We start from the raw sequence: 15,947 nt of genomic DNA, 5'->3' as shown, positions 1-15,947 counted from the left end.
CCTCTTTCTTTGTGTGTGAGCCACCACCACAGCAGGGCCACTGGCAGACGAGCAATGTAGGTCCACACCTGAGAAAAAAAACCTGGGCTGCTGAAGCAGAGCACACTGAACTCAACCACTAGGCCACCAGGTCTGGCCCTGTAGTTAATTTCTTAACAGTTTTAACTGGCTTCATTTTTCATAGCAATAAAAATGGTTTACTCCAAAAAGTTCAAAATTTTTAGTTTATAAATAAATACTGGTTAATTTACAGGTAACATAAAAAAAAAGAAAGAAGGTCTTAGAGAGTTTCAGATCCAACTGAAACTGGAATTTTGATAGTATCCTCAGATTTAGTGAAATAACGTATCTTAATGGGACGTAAAAGCCAAAGTTAAATGAAATAATTAAGAGCAATGGCTGCTTTACAGGTCAGTGCGGGACAGTAACCAGCAGGAACGCAAACTGAAACCACGCAAAGCAATCTTGATAATCAATTGTAAAGCTTACAATTGATCTGTGACTTTTAAAAATTTTGCAAAAACATTAAAACTCTCTTACTGTCAGTTATAAATGAATAGGAAAATGAAAAATAGTAAAACTGACATTTATTTATTACACTATAATTTAGAACATTGGAAACACTGAGAATATCTTATCAAGAGTATTTGGAATGGTTGTGCCTCATTCTCACCATTTAATTTAAGATATTGAGCAAGCATCTCTTCTATACCTTGGTAACTTACCAAACTCCTATCCAAGGCTGGATCACTTTCCAGCATTTCATCCTTGGCACTTTCAGTGTTGTGAATTATCTCCTAGGATTTCTCTAATGTGAAGTTTTTTGGCAGCATCACTTCCTCTGGCTTATCTTCACCCTTTTCATCACAACCATTTTCCTCATTTATGTTGAAAAGTTCACCTTCACGAAGTTTCTCCAGCTACATATTTAGAGTCTCTCAACAAGTGGCCGTGTCACCATTCCCACAGTCAGCTATTTCTCTTTAACTCCATTTACATTCTATCGGATTTTTATTTCCAGTGTTCACTTTTCATTTCTTTGCTGCATTTTCATCTTTGTTAACCAAATCCCTCTTTCAATTATCCATTTTTGTAAAATGTCAAGTCAGTTTCTCACTGGGAAACAAGGAAGGAACCCAACTACATGTGGATGAACTGAATGAGACACACAGTGACCAATCACTACAAGACTGTGGAAGACGTGACATGACCAGTCACTGACCACCATGCACACTTGTTATCTACAGAGTGAGCTGTGGACTGAAGAGTTAGTGCTGAAGTTGGTATATTATGCAATTACTATGCTAATGATACCACAGGAACTGAAATTTGAACGGTGTCTTAGGGTACTGGCATTATTTAACTAAACTAGGGTAACTTAAATTTCTGCATATCAAAGCCATGCAAAGCAAGAACTACCTGTCCATAAATGCTATTATTTATAAAGTATAACATTAACAAATGAAAAATTTACTAAAGAATCTTCAACATTTCCCCTACATTACCAAATGGCATAAAGCTGAATATAAGAACCAAGTAATTTACAGGTGTTCAGCAGATGCAATAAGACCTTCACTTTTATATATTTGACTTTCATAACAACTCACCTTTTAACAAAACATATTGATAACTATAATCATCTTTTATAAATAGGATTTAGACTTGACTGTATCAAGAAAAGAAAGAAAATTTCAAACACTCATAATGGTGGCACTGCCTGCTGGAAAACAGTACTGTTTCAGCTGTGTTGTCATCTTATGGCAATAGAGTTTATTTGTGAAATTATGCAAATTTATTATATTTTGACCTTATTGCATAAAAATGCGTGGGAAATAAAATCAGCAATAGTGGTGATAAAACGCATAGTAGTGATGAGAAAGACAGGTTTCGTTAATTTAATTCCACTGAGACAAAAGCAGGACTCTTTAGCATTACATAGTCACTGAATTAAGCCAGTTTTTTTCACTGTGAATGTAAAAAATTAAACGAAAAAAATAGAGCAAGAGCAACACAAATTGCAAAAGTATTCTATTAGAGATTTTACACATAATTAGGAACTGCATTATATTCTTAGCTCTCTGACCATGGAATCCCTCCAATAACACATTAGTCGATGGTTTGAATTCTGCTTACTAATACTCATTACAAGTTCTATGCTACTAAACAGAATAAAGCATTTCTCTTGGTAGTAATGGAATCTAAAACACAGAAGAAAGCATGCTCACAATTTTTAAGTCATGAAATGACAAAAAAATATTTTTTAGCTAATTCATATCCCTCTTTTTAGACAGTCAGAATATTGTTGTATATAATCTCATTTTGCCTTCAAAATGATTAGCTCTCTCAATCTCATAGGAGAAATATCATGATATTGGATATAGGGTAATTAAATACAGAAAAAATGGAATTAGAACTCAAGTTTCTGAATTCCGACACTTCAATACTTCTCCCAAAACATTGTAGACAGGGAATTCTAAGTTAATATTAAAGGGCAAATGAGATATTCGATTTGACATTTAACATATTATTGAATATATATATTTAATATCATCATTACGTGTCCATTTTCCAAAAATTGCAATGATCTATTTTACCTACCCCAACAATCCGTTTCATAGCATCCAACTTCGCAGAATCTTTGTTGCTCTCCAACATTTGCTTGAGATCTTCATTCCTATACAGAAGAAAACAAAAAATTTCCATATTTAGATTTCTACATTACACAGCTGTTAAAATATACTACCTTCATAAGAATTAGAAATAATATGATAGAACATGCATAACTGCATTCCTATTTATAATTTATATATATTTCTCATCTAATCCTACAAAATAAGACCTAAGTGCTCTGTTGTCATGAAACCCATCAGTGAAACAAAAATATAAAACTGTACCTCAGTTCTGGGCAAAATATCAATGTGAACATGGGCATACACTCTCTCATCCCAAAATTTCTTCTGCATAATCATCAGAAAAAAAAAAAATAAGAAAAATCCTTGAATTGGCACTAAAATATTTTCATAAGCCAAAATGAACTTTCTTCAGAATATCAAAAGAAACAGCACTGATTACAGAAAGGGTATGTGTCATTCACACCATCTTTTTTTATCCCTGACTCCTCCCAAAAAAAGGACATAAATACAATAGGAAACCCCCACTGGTACTCCCTAATTCAAAGAATTAAGGAAATTTTAACATCTAAATGAGAAAAGGAAGTAATGAACCAGAGTAGTTAGTGATAAGGATGAAAATGAAGGATAGATTCAAGAATTACTTAGAAGTTGACTAAATATGAGGGATGCGACAGTGGCACTCAATAAGGACGCCCCCTTTCCCAGCTTGGATGACAAGTATATGATGATGCTACCAGGTAAGATAACTTTGCCAAGGAGAGAGAGATTTTCTCTTTTCCAAGCAGCACTATATAAACCTCCCTAAAAGAGAGTGCAGAACAAAAACTATCAATGCTTTATACAGAAGAGCTGCAAAAAAAGAGAAAAACTCATGAAGAATTGTCTCTCAATAGTTTCTTTTGCTCACAACAGACCTGCCTCTATTCTTTCAAGTGAACCTTCTTTCTATAAATTCGCAAATTCCCCCCAACAAAAGAAAATGTATAATTTGCAATTTATAATCGTTTTTCCTCCAACATGGCAGAAAAGATTTAAGAATTCTCAGACTTGACACCAAAAGCACAGCCCACAAAAGGGAACAATGATAAATTGGACCTCATCAAAATTAAAAACTCTTGCTCCATGAAAAATCCTCTTAAGAGGAAAACAAAATTACAGACTGGCAGAAAATATTTGCAACCATATATATATGACAAAGGACTGGTATCCAAAATATAAAAAGAACTCCAAAACTCAACAGTTAAAAGAAAATCAATTAGAAAAGGGACAAAAGACATTGTTATGACTGAATTGTGTCCCCGCACCCCCAAATTCATACGTTGAAGCCCCAACCCCCAACGTGACTTTGTGTGGAAACAGGGACTTTCAAGAGGTAATTAAGGTTACATAAGATCATATGGGTGTGACTCTAATCCAACAGGACTGGTGTCCTTATGAGAAGAGAGACACCAAAGGTGGCACTGAGACAAGGCCATGTGAGGACACAGCAAGAAGGCAGCCATCTGCAAGCCAAGGAGAGGGGCCTCAGGAGAAACCGAACCTGCCAACACCTTGATCTTGGGCTTCCAGCCTCCTGGAAGAACCATCAGAAACACACTTCCGTTGTTTATGCCATCCAGTCCGTGGTGTTTTGTTCTGGCAGCCCTAACAAACTATTACAGATTTTGGTACCCAGAAGTGGAGTGCTGCCATAACAATACCTAAAAACGTGGAAGAGGCTTTGGAACTGGGTAACGGGTAGAGGCTGGAACAGTTTTGAGATGTATGTTTAAAAAAACCTAGATTGCCTTGAAGAAGCTGTGGCAGGCATATGCATCTTAAAGGTGATGATGATGAGATCTCAGATGGAAAAGAGGAAGATGTTATTGGAAACTGGAGGAAAGGCGGTCCTTGTCACAAAGTGGCAAGAACTTGGCTCAACTGTGTTCTGGTGTACACGGAAAGTAGAAGCTAAAAGTGATGAACCTGGATATTTAGCTGAGGAGATTTCTAAGCAAAGTGCTGAAGGCGCAGCCTGGTTTCTCCTTGTTGCTTATAGTAAACATGAGAAAGAAAGATAAATTAAAGGAATTGTTGAGCAAAAAGAAAGTAGAATTTGAAGATTTGGAAAATTCTCAGTCTATCTGTATTGCAAAAAACAAGAAAGCATCTTCAAACCTCTTTCAAAAGTGTGGCTGGAAAATCATTTGATAAAGAGGTCCTGAGTACCACTCATGGATTTAATCTGACATCTCAGCAGAAGCCAGGAGTAGAGATGGGGTTATACCAGCAGAAACACTGCCAGCTTGGAACAAAGGGAAGGGATGGGATAAAATGAAGGAAGGCTGTCAGACTTCTGTGGTCCTACAGGACAGGACAATGTAAGGACACACAGAGAAGGCAGCCTTCTCTAAGTCAAGGAGAGAGGCCTCAGGAGAAACCACACCTGCTAACACCTGGGTCTTGGACTTCCAGCCTCTACAACACTGAGAAATAAATGTCTGTTGATCAAGCCACCCAGTCTGTCCTATTTTGCTGTGGCAGCTCTAGCAAACTAATACAGAAATCAACAAACAATTCACCAAAGGAGATACACAAATGGCAAAAAGCAAATAAAAAGATAATCAACTTCATTAGCCATTAGGGAAATGCAAATTAAAACCACAGCAAGATATCACTACAGACATAAGAGAAGGGCTCTCATCTAAAACCAAAAAATAGTGACAACAGCAAATGATAGTAAGGACAGAGAGGAAATGGATCCCTCACATACTGTGGTGGGAATGTAAAAGATTACAGTCACTCTGGCAGGTGAGCTGTTTCTGCAATTATACAACCCAGAGTAATTGCACTCTTGGGCATTTATCCTTGAAAAACAGAAATTTATACTCACACAAAAACCTGTACACAGGTATTCACTGCAGCTTTACTCGTGCTAGCCAAAATGGAAACAACTTAGGTGCCCTTCAATGGATGAATGGGTCAACAAGTCATGGTATATTCATGGCATGGAATACTACTCATCAGTAAAAAAGAAACCAACTACTGATACACGCAACAACTCTAATTAATCTCCAGAGAAGTATGCTGAGTGAGAAAAGTCAATTAATTCTAAAACGTTACATACTGTTATTCTCTTCATATAAAAACTCTTGAAATAATAAAATTATAGAAATGGAGAAAGATTCATGGTTGCTGAGGGTTAATCTCAAGAAAGGGAAGGGAAATACAGAAGGGCAACAGAAGAGATCCCTGTGGTGATGGAACTGCTATGGATCCCTACTGTCATGATGGCAACACAAACCTACACAGGTAAAGCACACACACACAGAGACAAAGAAGTACAAGTAAGCTAAGGAAATCTGAACAAGATGGGTGAAATATATCAATGTCAACTTCCTGGTTGTGATATTATACTATAGTTTATCACTGAAGGAAACTGGGTAAAGTGTACACAAGATCTCTCTGTATTATTTCTTATAAGTGCACATGAATCTACAATTATCTCAAAATCAAAAGTTTAATTTTAAAAAGTTACATAACTTTTTAATTATAACTCATTTATAAAAAGACAAACAGGACAACCAAAAGAAATGGCCAAAAGACTGGAAAAGTCGTTTCACAAAAGATTAGGAATACCCATAAGCGTATGAAAAGATAATTAAGATCATTAATCATCAGGGAAATGCCAATTAAATGAGATACCATTACACATCCATTAGTACAGCTGTAGTTAAGACTGACAATAACAAATGTTGCCAGGCTATGGAGCAACTAAAACTCTCACACACTACTGGTGGGAATGTTTAAAAAAAACCACTTTGGAAAACTGGGAGTTTCTTACAAATTTAAACATAAATCTACCATGTGACCCAGTCATTCCACTCCCCAGAGAAATAAAAATGTACTTCCACACAGTCACTTACATGAATATACACAGCAGCCTTATTCATAATAGTAAAAAACTGGGAAAATTCCAAACGTCCATCAGTAAAATATGATTTATCCATACACTGGGATACTATCCAGCAATGAAAAAGAATTAACTACTGATACATGCAACAAGACAGATGAATTCTCAAAATCATTATGCTGAGTGAAAGCAGCCAGATACAAAACAGCATAATTTAATCCATTTAAAATTCTAGAAAATACAAATAAATCTGTAGCAACAGAAAGCAGATCATGGTATCCTAGGGCCATGGGGTAGAGGGAGAAATGGACAACAAAGGGACATAAGAAAATTTCTTATTCCATAAGATTATGGAAATGTTCTGTGTCTTTTCAATTGTGGTGGTAATTTCACAGGTGTATACGTCTGTCAAAACATCAAATTATAATCTTTAGGTGGAAAACTTGTACACAAACTATACCTTCATAAAGTTTATATTAAAAAGTCTTAGGATGCTCTAGTTCCAGAAAAAGACACCTAGTTCTCCAAAGGAAGACTAAAAGACACACATCTATTTCTGAGAAATGCATTATTAGGGATTAGATAAGCCACATTTTACCCACCTTGAAACTAGAGTATCACATTTAAGCTTCATGCTTACTCAAGAATTTAAAGCACTGAATCTAATGTTAATACAAAGGAAAATCCTCTTAAATGACTGTAAGAAATCGACAGGACACTAAGATTATAGTATTACAAACTGTAATTAACTACTTGCAACAGTTATTAGCAGTCTTTCATAGTTTTTACAATAAGCTCTATAGAAAAGAAACGATAAAATATTTAATCCACGTGGCTCTTTCATGCAACACAGCTGAATCCCCAAAAACAAAGTATCAGAAGCCGTTCCACCTCATTTTAGGCTTAAAATTAGGTCAGAAGAGACCCTTTACTCCAAATATCCCTGACAAAAATTCTTACTTTAGTTTTGTACATTTTACAAATTGAGGCCAAATGTAGGCAGTAAGCACTTGCCAAGAATGAACATCAGGGTCCGGCCCCGTGGCTGAGTGGCTGTGTTTGCACCCTCCACTTTGGTGGCCCAGAGTTTCGCCGGTTTGGATCCTGGTCGTGGACATGGCACCACTCATCAGGCCACGCTGAGGCAGCATCCCACATAGCACAACCAGAGACACTCACAACTAGAATATACAACTGTGTACTGGGGGGCTTTGGGAAGAAAAAAAAAGAAGACTGGCAACAGTTGTTAACTCAGGTGCCAATCTTTAAAATAAAAAAAAAAAATCAATGAATATCAATCAGGTGTCATTATGGGCTGAGTTGTGTCCCATCCAAAATTTGTACGTTGAAATGCTAACTCCCAAGAATGTGACTATATTTGGAGATAGAGCCTTTCAAGAGATAATTCAGTTAAAATGAGGCAATATGAGTGGGCCCTAATCCAATATGACTGATGTTTTTATAAGAGCAGATTAGGACACAGACACACAAAGACCAACAGATGACCATGTGAGACACAGCGAGAAGGCGGCCATCTGCAAGCCAGGGAGCGAGGCCTCAGGAGACACCAACCCTGTCAACACCTTGATCTTGGACTTCCAGCCTCCAAAATTGAGGGAAAATAGATTTGCTGATTAAGCCACCGAGTCTACAGCATATTGTCATGGCAGCCCCAGCAAACTAACACAGGAGTTAAATGTCACAAACTGTCATTGAAGTAAAAAATAGACAAATGAAAACTAAGTACATTCTTCCTAAAAAGAGTACAGGCAAAGAAATTCATTATGAAAAAAATTACTCTTCCTTTGCAAGCAGCTCATAAAATTAAATATATAAATAGTAGAGAGAGCAATATATAAAAACTGTATCTGAGGATATACAACTGCCAAATACAGAATCGCTTCTTAAAACTTCTCAGACTCTCGCATCACACAGGTAACTGAAAGAGGAGAAAAATTAATGTTTTTCTCTTTCTACTTTTTGTTATTTTCCTATTTTACCTAATGACCATATACACTTTTATAAATGAAAACCCTAAAACATACAAGAAATCTTAAAAACTTTATTGTGGGCAAGAAAGCGAAAAAACTGAACTAATTAGATAGGAACTAAATAGAAAATGTGATCAGATACAGGTCAAAAAAAGAAAGAAAATTCATTTATCACGTCTGATGCCCTTCTCTTTTCCCAGGAGTTTTCCACCATTCTTCTCCAACAGCATTACTGGAGAGAGAAGCGAGCAAGGCAGAACAATGAAGTGTCAGTTTTTAGGACATCCCAGCCTCTGACCCCAGCGTAATCTTATTCATGGCCTGATGGAACCACGGTTTGTTCCTCTTAAGCTCCGGATGCGAGAGTCCCCTTCCCGCCACATTCAGGTCCTGACCCACTCTCACAAACTAAAAACAAGAAAACAAGATCCCGATATTAAAGCCAAAGGTTTTGCTCTTTGTGTTTAACAGAAAAGACAGTCTTCAACAACAAATATAAATATCTTCTGTGTTAACACGGGCAGAGAGCTAATAACTTCGAGATTCAGAGAAAAGAGACAAGAAAAATCCCAGGCACTGTTTCAACCTGACGCAATATTCACTTCTCACAGACATGTCACATAAAGACCTATTGAAAATTCTGATATAAATTACGTATTTCTTCCCCAAATTGTCTTTGCTTGTTACCAAAACAGTACAGACTTGGGAAAGTTAATATCATAACACCAGTTTACCCTCAAAATACGTTCCCTTGTTTTGAGTCATTTTAGGTCTACTTCCTTTGTTATATAGAATCAAATATCACCTATTAACACACATTACTACATTAATCTCAGAAATTAAGCAGTTCCTTTTGCTAAACATGAAAAGAGCGGATTCAAAATTATGCCGAAATGGCAATATTTTCATAGAATCTGCTGAAAACCAACAGGTTTCAAAATTTTTTTTTTTTAACCTGGTTCTTCATTTACCTGTGTACCTGTAGTTTTCCGGCTTTGAGTATTAGGATATCAACTTTATTTTTACATAAGTGACATCTTGTGGTGTTAAGAGGTATAACTTTTCCTTTCATGTTCAAAATACACCTGTTTTTATAGTTTCCAGGACAGAGAAAAATACCTAACTGGAATGTTAAAGGAAATCTTACTATTACTGGGAAGTTGCTCTTAGTTGAGCACCAGTATAGAGCAGTAAGTATGACCGAAAAGCAAAATTTTACCAGTTACACAGAAGAACTTACGAGGTAGTAAGGCTTTTCATAGTATAAATTACCTCTTTTTAAAAAATCTATAATCCTAACTCATTAAAACTTTCCACTCCTTTTAATGACAATGTAAATTAGGGGAAAAATTAAGACTGTGTAACACGGTACACTGTATCAGTGCTACTCAAAGTGCAATCTGAGAAAGTCTGCTCCAAGAACCACTGCCAGTCCACACATTTTTGTTTCTAATCCAGGACACACGTACTCAAACTGAGAGCAAGCACAGTTAGAAACCGGACAGGGCAAGTCAACGGTGTAATTTTCTATCTTTTGAATTCAATAAAAAGTTGGGGCTTGTATTTTGCATGGTTTTTTTCCATTTCATTTTTCTAGTAATTTATATTTTATTGCATTTTACAGAAGTATCCATCCATGATGGACTGGAAACTCAAAAGAAAAAAAAGGCCATTCACCAGTTTGAGAGCACTGAACTACACAATTACCGTCTTCTTCCTCAAAACACTCAACAAAATTTGTGTACCATAAAAAACAACACCTGAAACTTAAATCCAGGAATGATAGATTGAGAAAAGTGATAAGGAATACTGATTTGCAATCAAGGTACATCCCCAAAAAAACACATCAGAATCTTTGAGGAGGGGAGGGCTGGACCTTTATCAAGCCCTGCCAAAAAATTCTCAAATATGGGCACCTCTTCGTGCTTTGAGAACCAATCGAGCGAAAGATGTTTCTACTCCAAGTGGAGCTTTGTAAACAGGAATAGATATGCAGAAAAAAAGGCTGGGAACCAGAGTCAGAATTTCCTTTTTTCTAGTGCTATGCAGTTAAAGGGACTGGCCTGTATAGTGGGTTTACCCGCACAACGCGAAGGCTTGCTGACTTTCAGCTCCGTGAGGGCCTGTACTTCCCGGGACGACACGCAGAACACTGCATGGTTTCGGCACAACGTATTCACTCAATAAATACAAGAGTGAGCAAAAACAAAAAACTCCAGCTAACTAATCATCCATCTATTAACCCTCTAAAAAGGAGGAACCCTACCTCACTCAAGGAAACATGAACTTTTCCTCCTCTATTGTTTACAAAATTAAAAAGGAATAATCTACTACTGCTACACCACTTCCTCAACCCTTGGCGGTCGTCGTCTTCTCTCTTACTCCTCTATTAAAGCTTCTCTCACAAAGATAACAAATAACTTCCTAATTTAAAAATCCAATGCAGAATCTCATGACTATGTCTAGATTATTCCTCTACCGTTGACACAACTGACCACGACTCCCTCATCCTGAAATTCCCTCCTCCTTAGTTTCTGTAACTCTATTCTCATCTGGTTCCTATTTCCTTTTGTGACACACAAATGAATAAAAATGACAAAAATCCCTCCCCTCATAGAGTTTTCATGGTGATAAATAAAAGAGATAACAAACACGATAAATAAGTAAATCTTAAGTCATGAAGTGATAAGAGGGAAAAACAGAGCAGAGAGAGAGAGAATGCAGGAGAGAGGACACGGCAACTTTCAACAGGGTGGTCAGAGGAGCCTAAACAAAGAAACTTCTGAACAAAGATCCGCAGGTGAGGGAGTCAGCCCTGCAGACACTGGCAGGGAAGGACCAAGAGGAAGGGCAGTCGAGGCAAAAGAGATGATGAAAGGAGGGTAATTACACTAAAGGCTTTGGGGGTTACTCTGAATGAAATAAGAGCCATGGGTGGGTTCTGAATGGAGGGGAATCATGACCTGATAGATGACCTAACAGAATCATTCTGGCTGCTGTGTCTAGAAGGCACCATCGGGACTTCCAGATCTGCCCACAGTGCCGTAGCTTGTAAGAGACTGACCCTGCCACAGAAAATAACGATAAAAGCTGGAAAAAATAAATAATTTCCTGAAGGCAATGGCAATAAACCAATGCAGGCAGGCCTTACGAGGCCAAGATTCTGGAAAGAAGAGAAGCACATAAGGTGAGCTCCTCATTCTCCAGCTTTTTCCCTGAGTGCATTTCCCAAATTGCCATTTGGGAGAATAGAACACAAGGAGAAATGACAGTCTTAAGAGCCTCCAGAGACAAACATGAAAGTTCAGGGCTACCAAAGAGACTGGAACTTGAAGGGCAAAACTACAGAGGAGGGAACCAGTGAAAAGGTACACAAAAATCTGTGCACGGGGCCGGCCTGGTGGTATAGTGTTTAAGTTCACGCGCTCTACTTCAGCTGCCCAGCATCCAAGGGTTCAGATCCCGGGCACAGACCTACACAGTGTTGATCAAGCCATACTGTGGTGGCATCCCACACACAAAATAGAGGAGGATTAGCACAGATGTTAACTCAGGGCAAATCTTCCTCAAGCAAAAAGAGGAAGATTGGCAACAGATGCTAGCTCAGGGCAACCCTTTCTCATAAAAAAAAAAATCTGTGTACAAACTCCCTTCAAGTACTTGGCTACATTTTCACAGGACAAGATTCTGGGAAACCAGGCAGAAAACAGGAGCTGGGAGATTAAATACCTGAGCAGAGATTTCAGCAACCACACACTGCTATGAAGAGAAGAGGAATTTAAATGTCTCCCAAGTAGAAAGGTCTTGGTAAACAACCTGGCCTTTCAATTAAGGCCACAGAAGGGCCACAGTAGAAGAGTAAGGATGTTCCCTAGAAGTAAGAGAAAAACTGAAATAGACAAGACCTTAAAAAGTCTAAAATTGAGGGGACCAGCCCCATGGCGGAGTGGTTAAGTTCATGCACTCCACTCCAGCAGCCCAGGGTTTCACCGGTTCAGATCCTGGGAGCAGACATGGCACCGCTCATCAGGCCATGCTGAGGCAGCATCCCACATACCACAACTAGAAGGACCCACAACAAGAATATACAACTATGTACTGGGGGACCTTGGGGAGGAGAAGAAGAAGAAAAAAAAAAGAAGAAGATTGGCAACAGATGTTAGCTCAGGTGCCAATCTTTAAAAAAAAAAAAGCCTAAAATTGAGCTTAAACAGGATCAAAGTGATCTGTTAGTACTCTATCAGCCTGTCAGAAAAAACACAACCCTCTCCAGAAGAAAGTATCATCCAGAGCCTCATCAACATTTTTGTCCTAAATATCTAGCATCTGATGAAAACTTATGAGACATGCTAAAAACAGGAACAAATGACAAAAAAAAAAAAAGAGAGAAAAAAAACAAAAGCAATAGAAACAGATCCATGGGTAATTCAGATACCAGAGTTATCAAATAGGGACTTTAAAATAACTGCAATTAATATGGTCAGGAAAATACAGGAAAAGATGGATAAAAGAGATGAAATGCTTACACAAAGCTGGACAGTATAGCCTACTACACACCTGGGTTATGTGGTACTGATGGGAGCACTGTCACATACGTGGTCAGTCATCGACCAAAATGTCATTATGCAGCATATGACTGAATATGAAATTAAGAACTCACTAGATAGGTTTAACAGCAGACTGGAAACAGCAAAAGACAGGATTATTGAACTGGAAGGCAGGTCAAGAGAAAATATACAATTTGAAGCACGAAGAAATAAAAGAATGGAAAACACAGAACAGAGCATCAGAGACATGTGCAACATAGTCAAAATATCTAACGGACCTCAAATTAGAATCCGAAAAAGAGGGGAAAGAGAGAGAATGGGACAAAGGCAATATTTCAAGAGCTGATGGCTAAGAATTTTTCCAAACTGATGAAAGACATAAACCCACATATTTTTAAATCTTAAGAATAACAAACGAACATAAAGAAAACTACACTAGGCACAGCATAGTCAAACTGCTGAAAATCAGAGACAATGAGAAAAGCCTTAAAAGCATGCAAAGAAAAAGAGACATTTCCTTAAAGAAAGGGTCATCAAACCTTTTCCATAAAGGGCCAGATAATAAATATTTTAGGCATTATAGGCCATATCATCTCTGATGTAACTGCTCAACTCTACCATCGTAGAGTGAAAGTGGCTATAGACAATACATAAATAAATGGGCACAGCTGGATTCTAACAAAACTCTATTTATATAAACAAGCAGGCCATAGTTTGCTAACCCCTGCCTTAAAGGGATCAACAATAATACTGATAGCCAACTTTTTAACGACATGATAGAAGTCAGAAGATAATGGAATGACATCTTTAAAGGGCTGAAAGTTAAAAAAAGGACAACATTCAATTCTATACCCATTGAAAATATCCTTCAAAACTGAAGGTGAAATAAAGTGGTTTTCAGATAAATAAAAGCTGAGGATCTGCTACCAGGACATAAAAGGATATCATTTCAAAAGGAAGATAAAAGATGGGCTGGCCCCGTGGCCGAGTGGTTAGGTTCGCACGTTCTGCTTCTGCAGCCCAGGCTTTGCTGGTTCAGATCCTGGGCGTGGACAAGGCACTGCTCATCAAGCCATGCTGAGGCGGCATCCCAAATGCCACAACTAGAAGGACGCACAACTAAAAATACACAACTATGTACCATGGGCCTTGGGAGGAAAAAGGAAAAATAAAATCTTAAAAAAAAAAAAAAACGGAAGATAAAAGAATTCTAAATTTATATGTAATTTATATGTATCCTAAATTTACACCTTCTATCTATAAGGCAAAAGCTGAAAGAATAGAGGAAAAACACACATCCACAATCATGATTGGCAATTTTAACATACCTCTCTCAGTAACTGATAGAACAAGCAGAAAAAAAAATTCAATAAAGATGCAGAAAATCTGAGCGACACACTTAACCAAGCTAACCTGACATGCATAGAACACCATATCCAACAACCACAGAATAACATTCTTATCACGTGAACATAGATCTTTACCAAAACAGACTATATGCTGGATGAGACCTCAACAAATTTCACAGATCTAAAATCATACAGAGTTTGTGGAATCTAACTAGAAATCAGTAACAGAAAAATAACTAGAAAATGCCCAGATGTTTGGAAATATAAGCAACATACTTCAAATGACCTATTGGCCAAAGAAGAAATTATCAGGGAAATCAGAAAATATTTTTTTTTTTTTTTAAGATTTTATTTTTTCCTTTTTCTCCCCAAAGCCCCCCGGTACATAGTTGTGTATTCTTCGTTGTGGGTTCTTCTAGTTGTGGCATGTGGGACGCTGCCTCAGCGTGGTCTGATGAGCAGTGCCATGTCCGCGCCCAGGATTCGAACTAACGAAACACTGGGCCGCCTGCAGCGGAGTGCGCAAACTTAACCACTCGGCCACGGGGCCAGCCCCATCAGAAAATATTTTGAACTCACTAATGAAACTGCAACATTTTACAACCCATGAGATGAAGCTAAAGCAGTACTTAGAAGCAAATTTACAGGGCCAGCGTAGTGGTTACGTTCACACACTCCGCTTTAGCAGCCCAGGATTCACAGGTTCAGATCCTGGCAATGGACTTATGCACCACTCATCAAGCCATGCAGTGGTGTCATCCCACATACAAAACAGGAGGACTGGCACAGATGTTAGCTCAGGGACAATCTTCCTCAAACAAAAAGAGGAGGAAGATTGGCAACAGATGTTAGCTCATGGCCAGTCTTCCTCACCAAAAAAACAAAACAAAACAAAACAAATCAAAAAAACAAAATTTGTCTAGAAGTAAATTTATATTTCTAAATGCATTATAAAAGAAGATTAAGGGGCTGGACCCACAGCCAAGTGGTTAAGTTTGCGCACTCTGCTTCAGCAGGCCAGAGTTTTGCTGGTTCAAATCCTGGGCAGAGACATGGCACCACTCATCAGGCCGCACTGAGGCGGCGTCCCACATGCCACAACTAGAAGGACCCACAACTAAAAATACACAACTATGTACCGGGGGGCTTTGGGGAGAAAAACAAAAAATAAAATCTTTAAAAAAAAAAGAAGATTGAAAATCAATCATCTAAGCTTCCATCTCAAGAAGCTAGAAAAAGAACAGCAAATTAAACTGAAAGAAAAAGTAAGGATCTAAAGGATAAGAGAATTAAATAGAAGAGAAAGCAAACTACAATAGAGAAAAATCAACAAAATTAAAAGTTGGTATCTATTTCAAACAGGTTGTTATGAAGACTTAATGAGATCATCATAAAGCACTTATCACTGGGTCTAGCACATTCATTTATTCAATATCCACTATGTGCCAGGAACTGTTCTAAGTAACGGGATCCCTGACCTTTGGGACTTACATTCTAAGTGAGTGTGAGAGTGTGTGCGTGTGTGTGTGTGTGTG

At 37.8% G+C, this 15,947-nt stretch overlaps 1 protein-coding gene across 5 annotated transcripts in view; it reads right to left on the bottom strand.

The window, feature by feature from the left end:
• AP3B1 (adaptor related protein complex 3 subunit beta 1) overlaps positions 1-15,947 on the bottom strand; it is a 227,628-nt gene that overhangs the window by 189,162 nt on the left and 22,519 nt on the right. For all 5 annotated transcript variants that reach the window (XM_046666494.1, XM_046666495.1, XM_046666496.1 and 2 more), the window contains exon 2: positions 2,599-2,674. In XM_046666494.1, coding sequence (XP_046522450.1) covers positions 2,599-2,674 — 76 coding nt within the window. The remainder of the gene's footprint in view (positions 1-2,598; positions 2,675-15,947) is intronic.

The sequence above is a fragment of the Equus quagga genome, chromosome 7 (assembly GCF_021613505.1).
Source record: "Equus quagga isolate Etosha38 chromosome 7, UCLA_HA_Equagga_1.0, whole genome shotgun sequence".
In the NCBI taxonomy this organism is placed as follows: domain Eukaryota; kingdom Metazoa; phylum Chordata; class Mammalia; order Perissodactyla; family Equidae; genus Equus; species Equus quagga.
This window is presented reverse-complemented; position numbering and strand designations above follow the sequence as displayed.